Source organism: Electrona antarctica, assembly GCF_951216825.1.
Source record: "Electrona antarctica genome assembly, chromosome: 10".
NCBI classification, from domain to species: Eukaryota; Metazoa; Chordata; class Actinopteri; order Myctophiformes; family Myctophidae; genus Electrona; species Electrona antarctica.
Window position 1 is genome coordinate 49,607,046 of NC_136791.1, and position 22,299 is coordinate 49,629,344.

At 44.3% G+C, this 22,299-nt stretch overlaps 1 protein-coding gene across 1 annotated transcript in view; it reads left to right on the forward strand.

Annotated features, from left to right (window-relative positions):
* The first annotated feature begins 8,656 nt into the window (after positions 1–8,656).
* ank3a (ankyrin 3a) overlaps positions 8,657–22,299 on the forward strand; it is a 249,797-nt gene continuing 236,154 nt past the window's right edge. The window contains exon 1 of the mRNA XM_079511692.1: positions 8,657–8,980. Coding sequence (XP_079367818.1) covers positions 8,912–8,980 — 69 coding nt within the window. The 5' untranslated portion in view covers positions 8,657–8,911. The remainder of the gene's footprint in view (positions 8,981–22,299) is intronic.

A 22,299-nucleotide genomic window follows, 5' to 3' on the forward strand; every position in this document is an offset into this window, starting at 1 on the left:
TTGCATCAGAAGATGTAACCCAGGTAATGTAATGCATCACTTTGCAAGTTTGACAAATGTTTTCCACCTGTCCAAAGTCATTCCCTTTACTTGATATAACGCCATATAGGTCAATGACATAATATTTTGTAGTGATATAACAATATATATAAATAACTTCAGAACATCCCAATCCACTGACACATGCCTCCTCTATTTGAGCGACCACATCAAACACGAGGTGGACACTGGCAAATACTGTGGCATGGTCATGATGGACCTACAAAAGGCTTTTGACACTGTGAACCACTCCATACTGGTTAACAAGCTAAAAGCAATTGGTTTTGATAGCACATCAGTGAGCTGGATGCAATCCTACCTGGAGCTGAGAGAACAGATGGTGGAGGTGAACGGAGCTCTGACCTCGGTAGAATCTGCACCTGGCTCGCTGATAACAAACTATTTTTACACCTGGGAAAAACTGAATCCATTCTCTTTGGATCAAAAGGTATTCTCAGCAAGGCAGGTGGTTTCTTGGTTAGAGTGGGTGACAATATTATCACACGAAAAGATGAAATTACCTACCTAGGTTCCATTCTGGAGGCGATTCTTTCCGGTGATAAAATGGCCACCAACGTAATCAAAAAAGTCAACCAAAGAACAAGATTACAGGATCTCCCTGGTCATCTCACTGGTCAACAAAAACACCTTGAAGACCCTAACAGGAGCCCTCGTACAAGGTTTCTTCGACTATGCATGCACCTCTTGGTACCACAGCACCTCAAAGGCCCTTAAAACTAGGCTTCAGACTTCCCAAAACAAACTGGTCAGGCTACTACTTGGCCACTCCCCGAACCCACCTCACCCTTGCCCACTTTGAAAGGCTGGAATGGTTTAGGATTGACGACAGAGTATAGCATCTTGCAATGGGTCTGGGCCACAAGATTCTCTACACCACCACCATGTACCTGTCTAAATACTTCCTCAATGGGAACGAAGTTCACACCAACAACACCAGAGGGAGCTCAACAAACCATGTGCAACCCAGATTCGGCACAAACAAGGGACTAAATTCATTTCGGTCCTATGCCACCAAAATGTGGAACGCCCTACCAACAGCCATTAAGACATGCGAATCCCTTGACTGAAAAATCTGAATCTCCCCCCCACCCCCTTTCCCCCTTACTGTTTGTTTATTTTCCCTTTTTACCTCCTTACATAATTTCCTGTTTTTTATAAAGAAGTGTATATTTGTACGTCTCTAAATGTTATGATGAATTGAAAATGGTGGACCCTGTTGTAAACAAGTGTAATGCTTTATCAGTGTGTCGTCCACAGTAGTCTTTTATTGAATTGTGCTTTCATGTGAAATGTACCCATTCTGCAAACTGTTAATAAATATTTCAATCAAATTCAATCAATCAAAGCAGCCAGGCATTGACTGTCTGCGAGTCAACTTCCGTGCCTCGTCTTGGTACAATCATGATGCACGACTACCACGTGACCACCACCCCATTGCACAGCGCTGTAAGCTTTTTAAACACATCATCAGTTGTCACCGTGGAAAGTGGCAAACCAGACTAGAATACAGAAGAACTGACAAGTGCTGAGCTACTAACACTAACACAACCTCCCACCCCCCCCCTTTCCTTTTGCCTCTGGGGGCACCACCTCATTTTCTGTGCAGAAACAGGAACTCTGTTTGGCTCCTCCCATTTATTAGTCCACTTCCTGCTTCAACAACTACATGTTGAAGCAGAATTGAACTACAGGTCAGTGGTATACTGACGGATTGCAGAATCTGTATAAGAAATCACACCCGTGTGAAGTGAGGGGCGCTCTTATCATCGTACATCATCATACATCATCTCATTCTGGCCAATCAGCATTTGCGTCCTCACCTTCGTCTTCGATGTTTGTGTTACGCAATGTTTATGATTACACTATGACGTAAAATTGTCCATGCATTGTCAATGGGAATTTAATGTTTGTGTTGGACAATGTTTGTGCAGGACAATGTTTGTGCACACACACTAAAAGCTGGACATAGGAGGGAGGGGCTAGCACTCCTCAAAAAGAGGCAGTACAGGGCATACTGTTTGACTGAAAAAGGGGCACAAAATAAACATGTCTTTGATCATCTCCACCGTAGCAAGGAGAACCAAACAGAATTAGAGCAGACTACTAGAGAGTGGACGGGTGGGCAATAAATCTACCTCTCTGTCTTTCTCTGTGTTTCACTACTCTATTTTTCTCTCTGTGTGTCAGTTTGTCTGGCTGTCTCTCTCTGCATCTCCTCCCCTGTTGCACACAAACGATATGAGGCTGAATTTGGGACGGCATGCCAGACTCTAAAGGATTAGTGTGAGGCGGAAGAAATGTTTCCCTTTTGAAATGGAATTCAAATGCTCCCCTATAAGATAACATATCTTCAAACCACTGACACTTATAAGGTATAATGGTTTGGTAAACACACAGTTTTAGCAGCCCAAATAGCACATTGATTAAATGATTAGTAAATTGGTATCATACTATGCTTTTATAACTATGTTTCCTATATAAATAGTGGTATCTGACAGCTAACATCTGATCTGACATTTTAAAAGGCAGATTTTAATTTCTTTCTTAATAAAGAAATAAATATATTTTGTGTGTGGCATTGGTATTTTTTGAGTGGTGCAACCACTCCCTTACGGAGCTATGTGTGTGGGTGGGTGGCTGGGTGGCTGGGTATGAGCACGAAAACAACATGGTTGTTTTTCACCACCTGTGCGCAACCTAACGCACACACAAAAACACACGCACATATTAACTGTATATATGATGCTTTCGGGTGTGCCAGTATAGTACAGTGACAGTACAGTACAGTACAGTAGAGGGTACAGTAGGGACCGCCGCACGGTAACTCTCATTTCTCAACCATTTCGGACGCGGGGGGGAACGCCGGAACCGGCCCGGCACCCTGGGTGCGTTCCTGTGGGTCTGGAACTCCCCCTCCCCCCCAAAAAACCCCACACGGAGTTGCACCACTCACTTCACACGGGTGTGATTTTTATGCTTTATTCAGATTAGGTTAGTGTAAAGAGACTGGAAACCAAGGACAGATAGAGAGAGAGGAGACATGCAAGACAAAACAGGGGTCAACTTTTATCTCAGGTCTTCACGCTCTCAGCCACACCAGGCACCCCAAGTAAAGAGACTGTTTTTATATCAAGTCAGCCTGTTCTCTCTCCACCGTCTCTCCGGTATAGTTTTGTAATAGAGGGTATGCGCGTGACATCATCATCAAACCAGGAAGTTATGCGGGAATGCCTACTGAGTGGCAAAAGACAACTTTATGGCATCGACAGCCCATACATCCAATCAGAAAGGTCCAATATGATTGCATTAAACAACGTTAAGCAATGTTAAACTCACTTTGCCACTCGATTTGCCATTCACTTTATGCATGAGCATACCCTCTATAAAGAAGAAATATAAAGACATGATTAGAGTCTCTGTGACACTTTAATCCTAATAAGTGACTGCTGAAGCGGTCTTCTGCCACCGTCAATAATAAAATGTCATTTGCTTGCACCAAGGCAGAAAGACCACACCCTTCAACGCGGACACACACACACACGCACACACACACACACACACACACACACACACACACACACGACACACCATAATGTGTACACATCCGCACTCACGCAAATGACCGCACATCAAATCCCATGTGTACACATACCGCTTATGTGCTTATGGCACATAAGCTGCAAGCTAAATATATAAAGTAAAAGCATGCACAGCAACGCAACACACACACACACACACACACACACACACACACACACACACACACACACACACACACGCGCGCGTACTGTACGTAGACAGTACTTTGCAGTACACTACAAACCCATCAAGTGGAGAACATATCTTGGGATAACTGTGTCATGCCCGGTGTAATCCTCTCTCCCTCTGAGGAAAAGAAGATAGGCTGTAAAATGATGACCTGAACTCAACATTACTACAGTATGATTGGGGGCTGGGAATCATAAAACGGTGAAAAGTAGCTTTAAAAATTGCGGCCTGGATTTAAAATATGGTCTCCTGCATGACTCGTTTCTCATCCAACTCTTCACTGAGAACAAGACATCAAAATGTCACAAGAAGAGGACCCTATCACTGATTGGAATCAAATCTTCAACTTCGTTTTTTATTTGTGCACTTTGATAGCCCATCTGGAATGTCTGAAGTTAAAGGACCACTTCACCACTTTTCAACCTATCTTCATATCATAGATCCTCACTAATAATCATGAAAAAATGGCGCAATTTTTTTCTACTCGGCCTGTGTCTCATTTCTAGTCCTGAAAAGTTGCAATGCGAAAAAGGAAGCCATCGTTCTCACGATAATGACAATTTTGTACAAAAAAATCTTGTTTAAAAAACAAATCTGCCTAATGTCACTTGAGGACGGTTTCTAAACTGCCCACAGCCCTCCTATGAGACACAGACTGAGTAGAAAAAAATCGTGCCATTTTATCATGATTATTAGTGAGGACCAATTATATGAAGATAGGTTGAAAAGTGGTGAAGTGGTCCTTTAAGCAATGTAATTATTGTAACCTAAAGACTATTGCCATACTCTTATGTACGCAACACGATGTAGGCATAGGCAATGGTAGAATCACGTAATTCTGTGCAAACGTAAAAGGTAGAATAAACAGCATGACTCTGTAGAAATATTATGAGAAGAGAGGACGAAAGGAGAATAAACATTAGGCTGTCACAAGTGTTGTAATGGTGATGTATTTTAGTTGCTCCGACAGAGACAGGCTACACACACACAGACAGCGCTGCCTCTCATTCACAGTGCTTGTCTCAGCAATCGACTATAGTCTCATTTTTCAACTTAGAAATAATTGAAAAAATGTCTTTTGGATCATTTTTAACACGGCACTGTTCACCTTGAATTTTATTTGAAAAATGTTGGCCTGGGCTGTGGCTCAGCGGTCCAGGCACCTTGGCTGGTAAGCCAGCTTTACAGCGTGTCAGGGGTTTGAGTCCCGATCCCGACAAACTTTGCTGTGTGTCCTCCCCCCATCTCTCTCCCCTTTCCTGTATATCATCTGTCAAATAAAGGCAACAAAAAAGAAAAATGTGGGAGTATGCCCTCTTTTTCAGACACCACTAGACCCATGGCTGTCACTGACTAAGATCACACAGAAACACACCCACAGGCCTGCCTCTCATTCACAGTGCTTTGTCTCAGCAATCGAATATATAGTCTCATTTCTCAATTTGAAAAAAATGAATTTTCTGATTCCAACACATGGCACTGTTCCTTTACAGCAGTGGTTATCAACCTTTTCAGGCCGCGACCCCCCACAATAATCATATTTGAACTGGGGACCCGGCCCCCATCTTGAAGCACTTGGAATTGTAGGAGTTGAGGCATTCAATTCACACTGAAGATGCTGGAAATTCGGCAGAGCAGCGCTCAGTGACATCACTGATATGTCTACTACTCGTGCCATTACGCAAATGATGTCCATGCTGCATATAGCACCTACTTTTGTCCATGCTGCATAGCACCTACTTTCCTACCTACAGAGCACCTACTGTCAGCTCACAAGGCACATAAAACATAACTTCTATAGCAAATGTACAGAGAAAGTCACGTTCAATTGAAGGGGGAATAAAGGCATTACAGATGAGTTGAATTACTGCTTGTTTTTGAGCAGTGCTAACCACTCCTAGCCTCACATAGCGATACTAATCACCACTGCGTGGATATTAGTCTCGTCTCCCTCTCAGCAATCAATTTTTATTGTTGGTTCCAGACGAATCTGTTTGGCTCGTCACCACTTTGGCCGTGAAGTCCTCCCACAATTGAGAGGGGACAGACTTAATCTGCCTGGGGCAATATGCAATGCAAAAGCAGATGATGGCTGGCTACACAAGGCTAAACCAAACCACTCCCATGTGTGGCTTTGTCTGTGCCTGTATGCCATACCATTAGATTATGACATATCTTGTCTACAAAGTTTACATTTTGGCCTGGGGGTAAAGCTAGAGGAAAGCTCATGGTGTCACTCAAAAGGGGTTGGGGTTCATTCTCCAGTGGAATATAATTGAAATCAGAAAGTTTCATGACAATCTGTGTATTTGAATTAGTGATATTTTGTGACACCAGAATCAGAAGAGGCTATCTATCTTCCTCTTGCTTTCTTATGTTTATGTCAAATTCCTGTGTTTCACATTTGTTTTCTTTGTCTTTCTTTAAAAAAAAAAAATCTAATTTCATTATCTCTCTCTGTATCTTGTCGGTTGTCTGTTCCACTGAATTGATATCACATTGTTTTTCCACTTCCCTCATCACCACATTCCCTCCGTCGTTCACTCCTACTCCTCATCATCTCTGTTGTCATTTTCTGTCTGGTTTTCTGTCTGTGCCAGGGTGTACTGTACATCCACCCCCCACCCTCCCTCTCTCTCCCTTGCCTCTGTGCTCTGTCTGTTCCTGTGTTTCTTGTTGTCATTTTGATCTCTCTGTCTGTCTGTGTAAATTAGTTTGTTTATCCGTTACTCTCTCTATCTCTGTCTCTCTTTTCGTTTTACACCTGCTTCCTTCACTTTACTTTTGTCGGGATTCGCCTTGCTGAGGTTAGGAGGGTGTGCTCCCCCCTCTATCCCTCTCTTACCATGTCTCTGTGTCACCCTTTTCCTCCATCCTTCCCTCTCCATTCATTTCCCTATACTCCTTTTCTCTCGGGCCCATGCATACTTTGCTTGGCATGGATCTTGTCTAGATAATGCGTTACCAGTTACTAATGTTGCTTTTACGGTTATTGGTAACCATTTCCGTTCTTGTGCCTCAGGATAAACCCCCACCACCACCCCTATATACAGTATAGGGAGTCAGTCAGTGAGACATTCAGTCAGTCAGTCAGTCAGTCTTGTATAATAGTCAGTCGGTCGGTGAGTCAGTCAGTCAGTCAGTCAGTCAGTCAGACAGACAGACAGACAGACAGACAGACAGACAGACAGACAGTCAGATAGACGGACAGTCAGTCAGTCTTGTATAGAGTCATTTATAGTCAGTTGGTCAGTTGATCGGTCGATCAGTCGGTCAGTCGGTCAGTCATCTATAGGGAGTCAGTCAGTCGTTTCTTTCTTTCATTCAATCATTTTATTTTTCATTTTTGCACAGTCAGTCAGCTCTATTCTGTTCCAGTTTCCAGTAAGCTGATCCTGCTGGCAGAGTCTACTGGGTAGACTTCCTTTTCTGGAAGGACCTGATGCATCGTGTTAATGATCCTCTCTCTCTCTCTCACACGCACATACAAAAGCTTATCTCTCGACCCTACACTCCCTCTCTCTCTCCATGCTGCCTATACCGGCTTGTCAGAAGAGTGGAGACTAGTGTCTCATTTAATATCGTAGCAGCTTGCCAGGAAGCAGTGCACACAGCAGCAAAGGAAAATAAGAGAGAAGCACCCAGCCAGCAGAGTCCAGTGTCCACTGATCACAAGTCTCGTCCGTCTTGTTTCTTGCTGTGTGGATCACACACCCGTCCTCTCTCTCTCTTCACACTGTATACCTTTCTTTCTTGTGTGTTTGACTAAACAGTAACACTCTGTTCTCTCTCCCTCTCTCTCTCTCTGTCTCTCTAATTGTCAGTTTTTGTCTCTGAGTTCGCTTCTCTGTCACCAGCACCCTTCTCTCTCTCCCTCTGTCTATTTATCTCGTACTCCCTTGCTCTCTCTCTCCTACTCCTTTGCTCTATTTTTCTTTCTTTATCTCTCTCTCTCTCTCACTCACTCTCTCTCTCTCTCTTTCTTTCTTTCCTTCATTCATTCATTCAAATGTGCTTTTTTGGCATGACAAGCATTATTATATTGCCAAAGCATTACATACTGTGAATGATACAAATACAGTATGATACAAAATAATAAATGATACATATTCAGAATATCTCTCTTTCTCAATGCAATTCAATTCAAAGGAGCTTCATTGACATGAGAGAACATACATTTACATTGCCAAAGCAAAAGTGGAACAAAACAATCAAGATAAAACAATGTATGTAGGCCTACAAATAAATACAGTATTGCTCTCTCTCTCTCTCTGGGACTCTGGGAGATCATCTCCAGTCTCAGGTAGGCAGCATTGCATGGCACCGCGCCTCACCCAGCCCCTCTTTCTCCCCATAAAGGAACACATTTTTCCCTGTCTCTCTGCTTTTTCATGTTATAGCAAGCCAAGCAGTAACAACAACAGCGCCTCTCTCATCTCTCTGTGTCTTCCCCACTCCCCTCCCCTCCCCTCCCCTCCCGCCTTCCACACCCTGCCTCTGAGCGTGTGAGCGCGCCGGGGAGAGCACGCTACTTGCCGATTGCGCGCGCGGTTAAAGCCAAGGCGAGCGGTAAAAGTGGGAGTGGACCTCGCTCGGCATCGCGTTTTGGGCGTTTGTTGTACAATAAGTTCGTGCGATCGTGCATGGTGCGTGCGTGTGCCTGTGTGTGTATGTAGGCCGAAACTGTACGTGTGTGTGACTGACTGTGTGTATGTGTGGCACTAGACTGGCAGCCTTGGAGAGGTGAGTGCGTCTGTGAGTGAGAGCGAGAGAGAAAGTGAGCATCACTGACACTCGACTGTCTCACTCCACTCGAGTCTGTCTCTCTGCTACACCCCCCCTCATACACGCACACGTGTCCACTCTACTCTAAAAAACATCCCTTGATTTTTCTTCTTGTGACTAAAATGGACTTTTTCGTGGCTGCCACCACCACCACGACTCGCCAGTGAATACACAGCCAGCCAGCAGCGCGCTCCGGTCCGCTCCGCGAGCTCTCCCACTCCTACATGTTGGATTAACTAAACTAAAGTGACGGAGACGGAGAGGAGAGGAAGAGGAACGACCCGGAGAATCTCAGAAGATGAGCGAGGAAGCCAAAGACAAGTCGGTCGGAGGCAAGGGTCCCCACCGCAAGAAGAAAGGCAAAAAGGTAACGTTTTTAAACGTTGTGGTGGTGTGGTGTGGTGGGAGAGAGTCAGACATGTTGATTGTTAATTATTATTCACACTTGCTTTGGTATATCATGGCAATGTAAACGTGTTTTTCCCATGCCAATAAGCCCAAATAATTTAATTTAAATTAAGAGAGAGAGAGAGAGAGACGGAGCGGTTCCATTTCTTTGTTCTTGGTCTGCTAACTAAATTGGTTCAGGTGTTGCTCAATTAAGGCATGACAGGCAGGCAGCACATTGTGTGCAACATAATATTGGTTGTTGTTCATATAGGAGGGGGTGAGGAGGGGTTTTTATGTGGTGTGGTGGTGAACCCCAAACCAGGTGAGGTGACAATAACGGGGTGCGCGCGCGGCGCGAGTGCGCGTGCCCGTGCCTGTATTATTATTATTATTATTATAAGCATGTTCTGAATTCCATTCTTGAGTCATGGGTTGCGTGTGGAAGTCAAAGCCACAATATAAACCTGGAATTTTCAAGTTATATTGTGGCTTTGAATTCCACATGCAACCCATCTCAAAGAGGATGAGGTATGTTCTATGTTGATATATTATATAGTCCAGATGGGATCTGTTTGTTTTGACATTTCTCCATTTGACAGCGTTTTCCATGCTACCGTGCTTCTTTGATGTGGGGGAAGGAAAGTATGTGTTGTGTTAGCCTCACCTGGAATGTAGCCAGCCAGAGCCCATTGTGTGACTGCTGCTTATGTCACTCATCACCTGTCAATATCATATCCTGACCACATGCACGACTGACTGACTGGTCGGGCTGGTCGTTTAGCTGTGGCTGATTGGCTGTGGTGAAGCGTTGGTATGTAGCCTATTGCGTGCGAGCGTGTGTGTGTGTGTGTGTGTGTGTGTGTGACTGTGTGTGTGCGTGTGTGTGTGTGTGTGTGTGTGTGTGTGTGTGTGTGTGTGTGTGTGTGTGTGTGTGTGTGTGTAAGGGGAGGAGAGGAAAGGGATCCCCTCAGGGGTTAGGGTGGGGGCATCAGAAAGCACACACGATTTCACACTCCTGCATGACTCTGTGTTTGTGCGCAGGTGTACGTATGTATGTGTCTGTATATAACTGCGTAATCTTTGTCTCTGTATGCATGTGCATGCCTGTCTGTGTGTGACCATGTCCATGTGTGCATAGTTTGTTGTGTGTGCACGAGTGTGAGGCCTGCTATGATCACGCTTCCCTATATTATTCTCAGGGGTAGTTATTAAGGCCATTAACTACAGGTGTCTAGAGGCACACAGCTTTTGCCATACTTTTTTTTTTCATTTTAATTATTTCATTTTTGTGTCATGCGTCATGCAACATAGGGCCCAACCCCCATGAGTCTCCAAGACACCAAAAGTACACTCGCAGTGGTCAAACCTTTAATGTAATTGCATTTAACTTATTTTAATTACAAAACGTTTGTCACAATGATGTTGTATGTTTACAGCATACTCCCTTGCTGTGCGTGCGCGTGTACAGAGACAGCTATGGCTTGCTCTCGTGCCTTCTGGGCAGATTTGTTTGAGGGCTATCCCCATGATAAATGGGATGTGGTCTCTCTGTCTCTCTCTGTTTCTTTTACACACACACACACACACACACACACACACACACACACACACACACACACACACACACACACACACACACACACACACACACACACACACACACACACACACACACACACACAAATAGACAGTATCTGGGAAAATGTCCAGAGAGTTTGTGCTGGATTGGCACTAAAACTATATAGTAGGGGTAAATCTCGGGATTCCAGGATTTTATAGTACAAGGGCTAGATGGACAGAGAGAGGGAAAGACCAAACCTTAGTAGGTTAGTGTAACTGTGTCACCGTTATTGCTTTGCCAAAGTGTCACTGATACAGCAATGTATCCTTCCTTTATAGAAATTGATTTATTTCTCCTGTGATATATATTATGTTGCCCTCTCTTGTAAAAGCAATCCAAACGGTCCTTCAATCACATCGACCAGTCTTGTCGTATATAGTCACCGGAAACAGATTACACTGATAGAGGTGTACAGTTCATACAATAGAATACCACACACCTTGACGGATGTCTTGAATTATGTTTCAGAAACCGGATGCAGTTCAAACGTCAAGAAATGCACCAGTGCCAAATATTTCGAATACTTTTCAGGGGGCCATTTTCTATTTGATGGAGGATTAATGCAAGAATAATAGGAAAGTTGTGCTCTCAGACACAGTCTTCTAGGTTCATGTGTACATATCATATGGCATAGAAGAAGAGAGAAGGCATGATGATGACACTCGCTCCCATTCTGGACGGGGACCCCTTTTGGTGTTTTAAGCATTATGTTATACTTTAGCTATTGGAAAATAGCAGATCTACAAGCTCATAGTGCAGCACCGAGTGCCGCGCCACAAGATTGTAGATCTGCTATTTTTTGTGGCGCAAATCTTTGAATATATGTATATTCTTTCAGAGCACACGTTTTTAATTCAAATCTTTGCTTCTGGGGAAGTCCCTGAAACAACATATTTTCAGATGGGGATCCACGGCCAAAATACCAGAAAATTATGGGAGTCCTTAACATGAAAAAGGTTGAGCACCACTGACACAGAAACATAGGTTCTGAGTGGTGCAACCACTCCAAGGAAAAGCAATGTCCGTGTTAACATATGTGTTAACCTATGTGTGTGGCTATGAGTACCAGTAGGGACAAAAGTGGCACTGTTGTGCCAGAAACAGAGAGAGAGAGATAGTGTTGCACTGTTGCCTAGTGCTAATTACACGGGGTTATTATGAAATTGTGACTTTGATATTGAAATGTTCACTGCCATGCTATTTCATTGGTTTGGTGAGAATGACCCACATATTCTTTCAGAGCACACGTTTTTAATTCAAATCTTTGCTTCTGGGGAAGTCCCTGAAACAACATATTTTCAGACGGGGATCCGCGGCCAATTACAGAAAATTCTGGGAGTCCTTAACATGAAAAAGGTTGAGCACCACTGACACAGAAACATAGGTTTTGAGTGGTGCAACCACTCCAAGGAACAGCAATGTCCGTGTTTGTGTTAACCTATGTGTGTGGCTATGAGTACCAGTAGGGGCAAAAGTGGCGCTGTTGTGCCAGAAACAGAGAGAGAGAGATAGTGTTGCACTGTTGCCTAGTGCTAATTACACAGAGAGAGAGAGAGAGAGAGGCAGGGGGAGAGGGGAGAGGGGAGTTGCACCACTCAGTTCACACAGGTGTGATTTCAGAAAACTGTTAGGATTTAGAAAACATTTTGTAGAATCTGTCAGTCTAAATGGGGTAGAGCTGTGCATAGCAGAGACCCATTTTCTGTGTTTAAATGAAATACTTCAGCCTAATTCATGTGAACACAGTTTGAATTATGGCAGCTGTGGCGCTTGATGCCATGCATTCTGGGCGGGAACCCCTTTTGGTGTTAGCATTATGTTATGCTTTAGCTATTGAAAAATAGCAGATCTACAAGCTCATAGCGCGCCACCGAGTGGCGCGCTACGAGCTTGTAGGTCTGCTATTTTTGAAAAATCGAAGAACGACTGACATAGAAACATAGCTTTTTCAGAAAACTGTCAGGATGTAGAAGACATTTTTAGAATCTGATCTCAGGTCAGAATGGGTTAAGTTACATGTCAAGAAGAACCCAGCCCTCTTCTAACCCACCCCCAGTCCCTGAGCCATTATCTGTCACCTCAGCTCCCCCATGTGTAGCCGCCAAATGGAAAAGAAGTACCCACCACTACTACCCAGTGGGAAATGCATATCGGTGCTGTTCCAGTATTTTGTTTGTTTTGTTGTGCGTGAATGTGTCAGTGTGTGTCCTTTGCTGGATTCATGTCTGCGTTTGCGCGCCTGCGTTACGTCCGCGTGTGTGTGTGTGTTCCAGATAACTACTCCAGATGTGTACTACTCCAGATGTGTTCATGATTGTCGCCATGGCAACTGGTTTCTCTGAGCGAAAGATGTCGGGAGAGAGACATAGATAGAAGAGGCGGTGGACTGATGAACTTGGTCGCCAGAACAGATATATTTTTCATGAGGCAGCTGGTATCATGGAGGAAGCTCAAGGATGCAATCAAATGTCTTTTTGAGTCAAGGCCCCACTCTGGATCATAAATCCACCACAGACAGCATGACACAGACAGTATGTTTACCTGTGTGTGTGTGTGTGTGTGTGTGTGTGCGACTGTGCGTGCGTGCGTGCGTGCGTGCGTGCGTGCGTGCGTGCGTACTGTATACAGTATGTGCAAATAAGTGTACATTTGCATGTGCATTAAAGTTTATATCTGGGACACCTGCCTGCTTTGTGTGTGTGAGAGATCATCACTCTTTGATCTTTTCCGCAAATCTCCACGATCTCAGTGAGGCTTAATGATGGATTTGATGTAATGATCAAGATAATAAGGTTTACATAAACACACAGTAGACGTAGATACTGACACACACACACACGCACGCACGCACGCACGCACGCACGCACGCACGCACGCACGCACGCACGCACGCACGCACGCACGCACGCACGCACGCACGCACGCACGCACGCACGCACGCACGCACGCACGCACGCACACACACACACACACACACACACACACACACACACACACACACACACACACACACACACACACACACACACACACACACACACACACACACACACACACACACACACACACACACACACACACACACACACACACACACACACACACACACACACACAGAATAGAGCGCGTAAGCTGAATGCTGTTGCAGCTGTCGCATCCATGATTCCCAACAAAGACAACATTGTCAGATCAAAGGGATATCTTTTGAGATCATCTACAGGTCAAGTTGTGTGCAGATATGCCCATGATATGGACTCGACATTTGCAACCCGCAATAACGCCGGCAACCCGGGGTCGCCCGGTAGGCAGATTTCAGCCGGCGGGCACTCCGATTATGTCCAGATGTGGACATTCACAAATCTGTGTTGATAGGCAACAGTTTCTGTTGTGTTAGCTGTCACATGCCCATATACTGTATGGAGATGCTTTACATCAGCACACATTGATTTTGCCCAAATATGGACATAGAGAGAGGGAAGGCAGGCAAATATGGACATATTGAGAGAGGGGGGTAGAGCGCAATCAGCCCGCCATATTGTACTAGAGACATTTAGACATCTTTCCTGTCTATCCATCACACCTATGTCGCACCGCAGATCTGACCTATTAAGTGATGGTGTTGGGGGCAGAAGGGAGTTCCAACCGCGCCTCTAGCCTATGGCAGGCCAGTCTGGTGCATCTCAGAGGTAGGACAGGTTACAGGAGGAAAGGAGGCACTGGTGCAACTCAGACAGTTTATTATCAGGGTGCAAGTAAAAAAGCGACAACGTTTCGATGTTACATCTTCGTCCGGTCATGACTGTCTGAGTTGCTCCAGTTCCTCCTTTCCTCCTGATGGGGTTGGGGGCTTTGTCAGAGTACCCGTTGTACCCATCTGCCTGTGTTGTTTTTGTGCCCATACAGTATATGGAGATCTGAGGTCTGTTTCTGTCTACCTGTGTCCCTTTTATGCCCATATATGTCCCTGATGTCATGATTGTCATCAGTATACTGTTATGCCCATTATATTGCACTGAGCATATTGGTTGGATTCTGATCTAGCCTGGCTAATAAGCCAGACTCAAATCACACTGTCGTGTGGTATTTGAGTCTGGAGATGCTGTGTATGGATCTTGTTTCCCGGGGGGCGGGTTCAAACATTTTCTCTTTGACGCAATTGGTCAGAGCTACTGTCAGTCAAAGGTCTCAAGCATTGAACATCACTGTACCAAAGCCCGCCCATATTGCATACCGTGTCCCGATTAGCCACACCAGTTCTCTGGTGTAGGAAATGGGCGTACAATTGAGCCTCTCCAGACCGTAATCCGCCGGTAGGCAATTTTTTTTTGTCAACGGCTGATTCGGTCTGGCTTATTAGCCAGGCTAGTTCTGGACAACTGGGCATGCAGAGTTTGCAATCAGTCCCATATATGCGAATGCCCATAATTGGCATAGCGGTCGGATCTGTGGCTCTGGACAACCGGATCTCTGTATTGGTATATTCTTTGACATGATCCTTTTGTACCCTACTACCCATATGAAGCTGACTGACCTGATGCCATGAAGACACTTTGAGGTCAGACAACACACTCCAAATTTGCGTGTAGCTGCATTGGGAACTCCTTATATGGTTATGGCTGAGTCATAGTGACATGAGCGTGACGACGTGGATCGGTGGCTGGTCCTCTCCGTAAAGTACATTTTTGCGCACGCACATTTTTACGCACGCACGCACGCACGCACGCACGCACGCACGCACGCACGCACGCACGCACGCACGCACGCACGCACACATATTTATGTATGTAGGATCCTGCTGTCAGCGCAAATCGTCATTGTTATGTACTGCTTCTGTTGTGATCATGAATTATTATGTAACCTGCCCCAGTGCCCATATGTGGAGATCCATGACGACGAAGGGAGAGAGGGACGGAGAAAGGGAGAGGGAGAGAGAGAGGGAGAGAGCCCACTTGATAACTCGGCGGGCGCTGGTGTCTGGAACCTGAACGTGCTAATCAAGGTGTCACAAAGCATGCTAACCCCGATAATGTCGGGAGTACCACGTTATGTGCTTGTATCTAATAAAAACACCACGTTATGTATCTAATAAAAACACCACGTTATGTGCTTGTATCTAACTAGAATTTCGCGGGCCTTCGGCCCGCTCATCCTAACGCGATGCGTCGCAAATGGGAAGAAGGCAATGGCAACCCATGATGTTTTCATTTATGCATTTGCTTGGAAAGCGCAAAGTGGCCAAGCTGGCTGAGTGGCCCTGTTTGGTTTTGTGTATGTGCGTATGAAAGCGAGCATGGCAAGGCGCAGGAAGAGTATACTGTACTGTACTGTACTGTAAGTGTTTGTACTGTACTGTAGTCATGTGTACTGTACTGTACTGTTCTCTGTACTGTTGTATTAGTGTTTTTTTATTATTATTATTATTACATGGATTAATATTCTGATGTACTGTACTGTACTGTTGTCTGTACTGTTGATGTTATAGTTAGTAGTGTTGTGTTATTATTTATTATTATTATTATTATTATTATTACATGGATTAATATTCTGATGTGAGCTTTCTTTCTGTACTGTACTGTACTCATGTGTACTGTAGTGTTCGCTGTATTGTTGATGTTGTTGTTGTTATTAGTGTAGTGTTGTGATTTATTATTATTATTATGATTGAAAGAGAGCATGGCAAGGCGCAGGAACAGTATACTGTACTGTACTGTACTCATGTGTACTGTACTGTTCTCTGTACTGTTATTAGTGTTGTGTGCTTATTTATTGTTATTATTATTATTACATGGATTAATATTGTGATGTACTGTACTGTTCTCTGTACTGTTGATATTATAGTTATTAGTATTGTGTTATTATGTTTTATTATTATGATTATGATTACATGGATTAATATTCTGATGTGAGCTTTCTGTCTGTACTGTACTCATGTGTACTGTACTGTGCTGTACTGTTGTTATGATTAGTGTAGTGTTGTAATTGTGTATTATTATTAGTATTATTAGCGTTTTGTGGCGTGTGTGTGTGTGTGCCATTTCAGCTGCATCGCGAGGCGATCCAAATTCCCCCCCCGCGCGCACGCACGCACGCACACACCACACACACACACGTGTCTGCAGTGACACTGCGTTGTACACAGCTGTTCTATTTCAGCCTTACTGACTGCCAGAGTGAGTGCTTAACACTGGACGCCAATCATCCAGTGTTAAGCAGTCATCCAGGATTCATAGAACCATAGTTACATACGTGACTTACGTGTTGTGTTGCAGCGCGTTGTTGTTGTTATCCATATATATGCGCGTCGGTTCGTCCCGATTGTACCACGCCAGGGGTCGACGCGGTCGTGTTTGCATGAGTGTAACTGTGTATGTAATCGCGGCGCTGTCCATCCAAGTTAGAATCAGTGTAGAACCTGTGTTGTTGTTCTTCGTCTTCTTCTACTTTTGGTTTCCGGCAGGCTGTACACTGTGTGTGTGTGTGTGTGTGTGTGTGTGTGTGCGCGCGCACGCACGTGTGTGCGTGTGTGCGTGTGTGTGTGTGTGTGCGTGTGTGTGTGTGTACCGTGTAACTTCCGGTATTGTTTCCGGAAGTGTGAAAGGTATCACGAAACACACGTGGGTCACGTGGTGGGGTTTTGAGCCATTGGGAAGGGCTGATGTAGTGTTGCCAGGTCCACGTATTGTAAGCGAGTGGTAGTGTGTGAAAGTATAGGCTGTAGGCTGTAGGAAGTCAGCTTTTGCGGCCTTGTTTATATAGACGTGGCAACAATGTTTGACAATGTTGGCGGCGCAGCCAATGAAAAGAGTGGAATCACGGGATGCAGTGTTGCCAGGTCCGCGAATTGTAAGCGAGTTGTAAGTAGCGTGTTGAATGGCATTTTTTCTGGGCTTGTTTTCATAGACGTGGCAACAAATTAGGCGGGGGTGTCGGTGCTTGTGGCGTGTTTGTGTGTATTATTTATATTGATATTATAAAAACACCACGTTATGTATCTAATAAAAACACCACGTTATGTGCTTGTATCTAATAAAAGCACCACGTTATGTGCTTGTATCTAATAAAAACACCACGTTTATGTGCTTGTATCTAATAAAAACGGATTAAAAGAAAAGCATCTTTATGTTGTGTGCTTAGGGCATGTGTGCGTGCTTTTCAGGTCCTGTTGTATGTCAACACAGAAACATCAAAGCTGACTTATCAAGTCCTGTTCTGCTGCGTTGTGTTGCTGCGTTGTGTTGTGTTCTGCTCTGCTTTGTCCTGTTTGCTTTGTTCTGTTCTGTCCTCTACTGTTCTGTTCGGCTTTGTTCTGTTCTTGTGCGTGCGTACTGTGTACGTGCCGTCGTGCGTGCATACATATATGTGTGTTGCGTTAAGGTTAAGGTTAGGTTTAGGCAGAGTTTTAGTGTCGTTAAATTGCTTAAATTGCGTTTTTTGTTCAAAACGGATCAATGCTGCAAACTTTGGAAGGCAATGAATATGGGGAAGCGGACAGGTCCGTGTTGATGACGTGACTATGGAGATAGTGTATACCGATTTGCGTGATGCATGGAAAATGTGTAGAGTAATGTAAAGAAATGTGTTTTGCAAAAGTCGGCCTCATGGTGGCGATTTGACAGGCTGTTGTGGAACAATTGTGGCAGAGGTTCGTCGTTGGCATCCAGGGAGTGTGTGTGCACATTTTGGCATCAGCCAGGCCAACGGTGCCGGAGATTACCTGTACACAGACGGACGGACACACACACAAACATGGAAAGAGTTCGGCCTGGTGGAGACAATTACCGGGAAACACAATCAGGAGGATCAAATGAGCGTTTCTCCTCTCCAAAATTAGAACTATTGTCTGCTTGAAGTGCCCAGGCCCAGGGCTAAAATGTCCCCACTCTGTTCTGTTCTGCTCGGACTGACCTATTATGTTCAGGCCCATACTTTTGAAAAATTAAATAGCTTTAGCTTTAGCTGATCGTTTTGCTGGCTGTGTGTTTACAGCTGACCGTTGGCCCTTTCAGAATGTAACGAAAGGTCCACAGTATGTATGTGTGCGTGCGTGCGTGCGTGCATGCGTGCGTGCGTGCGTGTGTGTGTGTGTGAATTTTGACAGGTACTCCTGTTGTCTTCCTGCTAATGGTACAGACAGTCAGACTGATATGCAGCCAGTCAGAATGCTAGCTGTAACAGCTCTGCTCTTTGTCTTTAGCAGAGTAAGCTATATGCCACAGACAGAGAGGCTATAGAGTCTAGAGGATTGGAGAAATAAGCTCTTCTGTGTCAGAGAGCCTTAAAAAAAAAAAAAAAAAAGAAACCACATCCCAGCCTCCTGACAACAGCATGGCACCGGTAAATGTGCTGATGGAAGGGTCCGGACCGTCCTGCCCCATCAGTCAAGAAAGATGAATGCGATTTTTCTTTAAAATTCTAATAATATCAGTAATATCAATGGAGCGCAGTTTCAAAATTAATACACCTTTTGGTGTTAGCATTATGTTATGCTTTAGCTATTGAAAAATAGCAGATCTACAAGCTTGTAGTGCGCCACCGAGTGGCGCACTACAAGCTTGTAGATCTGCTATTCTTGAAAAATCGAAGAACCACTGACATAGAAACATAGCTTTTTCAGAAAACTGTCAGGATGTAGAAGACATTTTTAGAATCTGATCTCAGGTCAAAATGGGTTAACTACAGTATAGCTCTGTGGGTGTGGACGATAACAACAAGCATGGTCCAGTTGTGAGAACGGACCGTGACTGATGATAGACAGACAAGGACTTTTGCTGCTCGTGGTTGTAAATAGCCACCGTGACTCCACAACACCTTTTTTAATACATGTGATGCGATGCGTTGTGAGCTTGTAGATCTGCTATTTTCAAAAGAATCTTGGAAAAATAGTGCAAAATATGGAATATCTTTGAAACACAAATCTGTGAAAAATATTTTCAATTGTCTACAAACAAAAATACATAGCCTACATTAATTTGGGGGTCCTTGAAATTGAACCACATAAAAAAGGAAGCAAGCCAAAATAAGCAACTACACTTCGAAACAAGCCCAAAAACCCACAATCCGCAACTAACCAATATTTGCAAGCACCATTAAAGAAAAACAAGCCCAAATTCACTTTTAATAACTTGCAGACATGCCAACACGTGTGTGTGTGTGTGTGTGTGTGTGTGTGTGTGTGTGTGTGTGTGTGTGCTCGCGCGCATATCTGTGTATAATACATGCATTTCTGTGTGAGCGGTATTTGTGTGTTCGTTCATTTGGACGCCAGTGTGAGGATGAGGGTGCACATAAGGTTGTTGGTATACAGTAGTTGTGCGTTTGTGTGTTTTTCTAGTCGTCTGACGCTGCAAGCCAACAAGTGGCCACTGCTTTTGTTTTTCAGATTAGTGTAATGGACTTGGCACAGAGCACATCCCAAAGAGGGAGGGAGGGAGGCTCTCTCAGACTGCTGTGAGAGCATAGGAGGAATTGTATTAGTATTGTACAGTATTAGGGGAAGATACTGTAGATGTCCTGATGTAGTGTTTCCCCTAGAATAACCCTTGTGTACTGTACATACTGTAGGCCAGTGGTTCTCAAACATTTCTGTCCCTGTAAATAATATTTTTTCATCCATGGCACCCCTGAATTATATTGTCACTTTATAGCACCTTATGTCATATTAACGGTGTATAAATATGTAAATCTTTCCCCCAAAGATACAGCATGTCACGAGGAAATAAATGTAATACAATTAATGTACATAACATAACACTGTACATATACAAAATAATAATCATCATGAAGAAATATCTTGGTAAATGATTCCACCTGACCAGTTTACATGGGTGTAGCACAGAACACGTGCACACACCCACATACAGATGCACACACACACATGGACTCGCGTAAGTTGGGAAGTGTGTGCAATCTGTGCATGCATGTGTGTGTGCTCTCCTAGGGTATGCATAAATGATGTGTGTGTGGGTGTATTCCTACTTGTCTGTGTGTGTGCGTGCGTGCGTGCGTGCGTGCGTGCGTGCGTGCGTCCGTGCGCACGCGTATATAGACAGGGGCGGTAGTCGTCCCTGGGGCTTGGGCACAGCTGCACGCCCTGGGGAGAGGGCAGAGAGATCAGCCTGTCAGCCTGCTCCATCAGAATCTCTCTTCCACTTCTTCCCTCACTTTGCCTTCTCACCACCCCTCCCCTTTGTCACCACTTGCTTTCTCTTTCTCTCTCTCCCTCCTCCCTCGTCTACATCCTACTCTCAATCTTTTCTCTAAGCGCTCTCTCTCTCTCTATCTTCTTTCCTTTATGTAATTGCTCACCCTACCTCACTTCACTCCCCAGCCCCACCATCTCACGCTCTCTCTCTCTTTCCCTTATCCACTTTCTTTCTCCCTCTCACCAGCCAATCTCTTGTCTGTTGTTCATCGGGAGCCTTTGGGGTGAAAGTGATGAGGTGAAAAAGGGAAAAGAGAAGCCAATGGAGAGAGAAATGGATGGATGGATGGAGAGAAAGAGAAACAGACGTGTGAGTTGGGGAGTGTCAAAAGGAGGAGGGGGGTGTGTGAAGGAAGAGTGTCTCTGCCTGCTTCTCTCTCACGCTCTCAGTGGATCACTCAATCAGCCTTTATTCTTCCCATACTGTAGTGTAGTAGATGACACACCTGGCTGTTTGACTGAGTGGTTCATTTTCTTTGTTATTATGCTTACTGGCACTGACTGACTGACTGACCGACTGACTGACTGAAGCTATCCCACTGACTGACTGACTGACTGAAGCTATCACACTGGCTAGCAACCTGTGACAGCTGTTAAAGTCAAACACACACACACACACACACACACACACACACACACACACACACACACACACACACACACACACACACACACACACACACACACACACACATTTTAATTATTTTATTTGGATCTGCACAAGAGGCGCAATATACAATAGACCCAAACACTGGTCACAAGAAGGTTACTTTATATGGTCCAACCAAATACAACTGCTGCACATGCTTAACACACAGAGGAAAAATCATAGCACATTGATGACATACTATTACTTGACACTACTACTACACAGGATGTTTTTTTTGTTTTAATTTTTTTAAGCCAAGGATAAATGAAACAACGCCTTCTCCAGATAGACAGACTGCCCATAGTAGCTGAGACAGAACAGTATTTAGCCAACTTTTTTGCATTTGTCTTTTGCAATCCACCCAATTGCAGACCCCTGAGCACAAGTTTATGGACATGGCCCAGACTTCCAAATACAAGGACAATAAGTTGACAGTTATATCCCAAGGCCATAATACGTTCCACCAAACGTATTTCATAAGTTTGGATGTAAAACAAGTGTCCATATCCAAATCAAATGGGCTATTTCAAAGATAGTGACCAGTTTTTCTAATTTCATTAATGAACACAATATCTGGGGTATTTGGAATATCTTGTAGTGAATTGACATGTGTGTCATTGTGATCAAACCAGTCTAGTTTTACAGTGTTGTGTTTATACATTACGTTTATACAACACTTGTTTTCCTGTCCTGTACTCCTCTGATCTTGTCTGAGACCAGGTCCACCAGACGGTCATGTCTGGCAATGTTCTTTTATAGTGGCTGCAACCATTTACGATTTGTGCGACTGTTTCTTTGTCATGTGGTACTGGATGTAGGACGCAG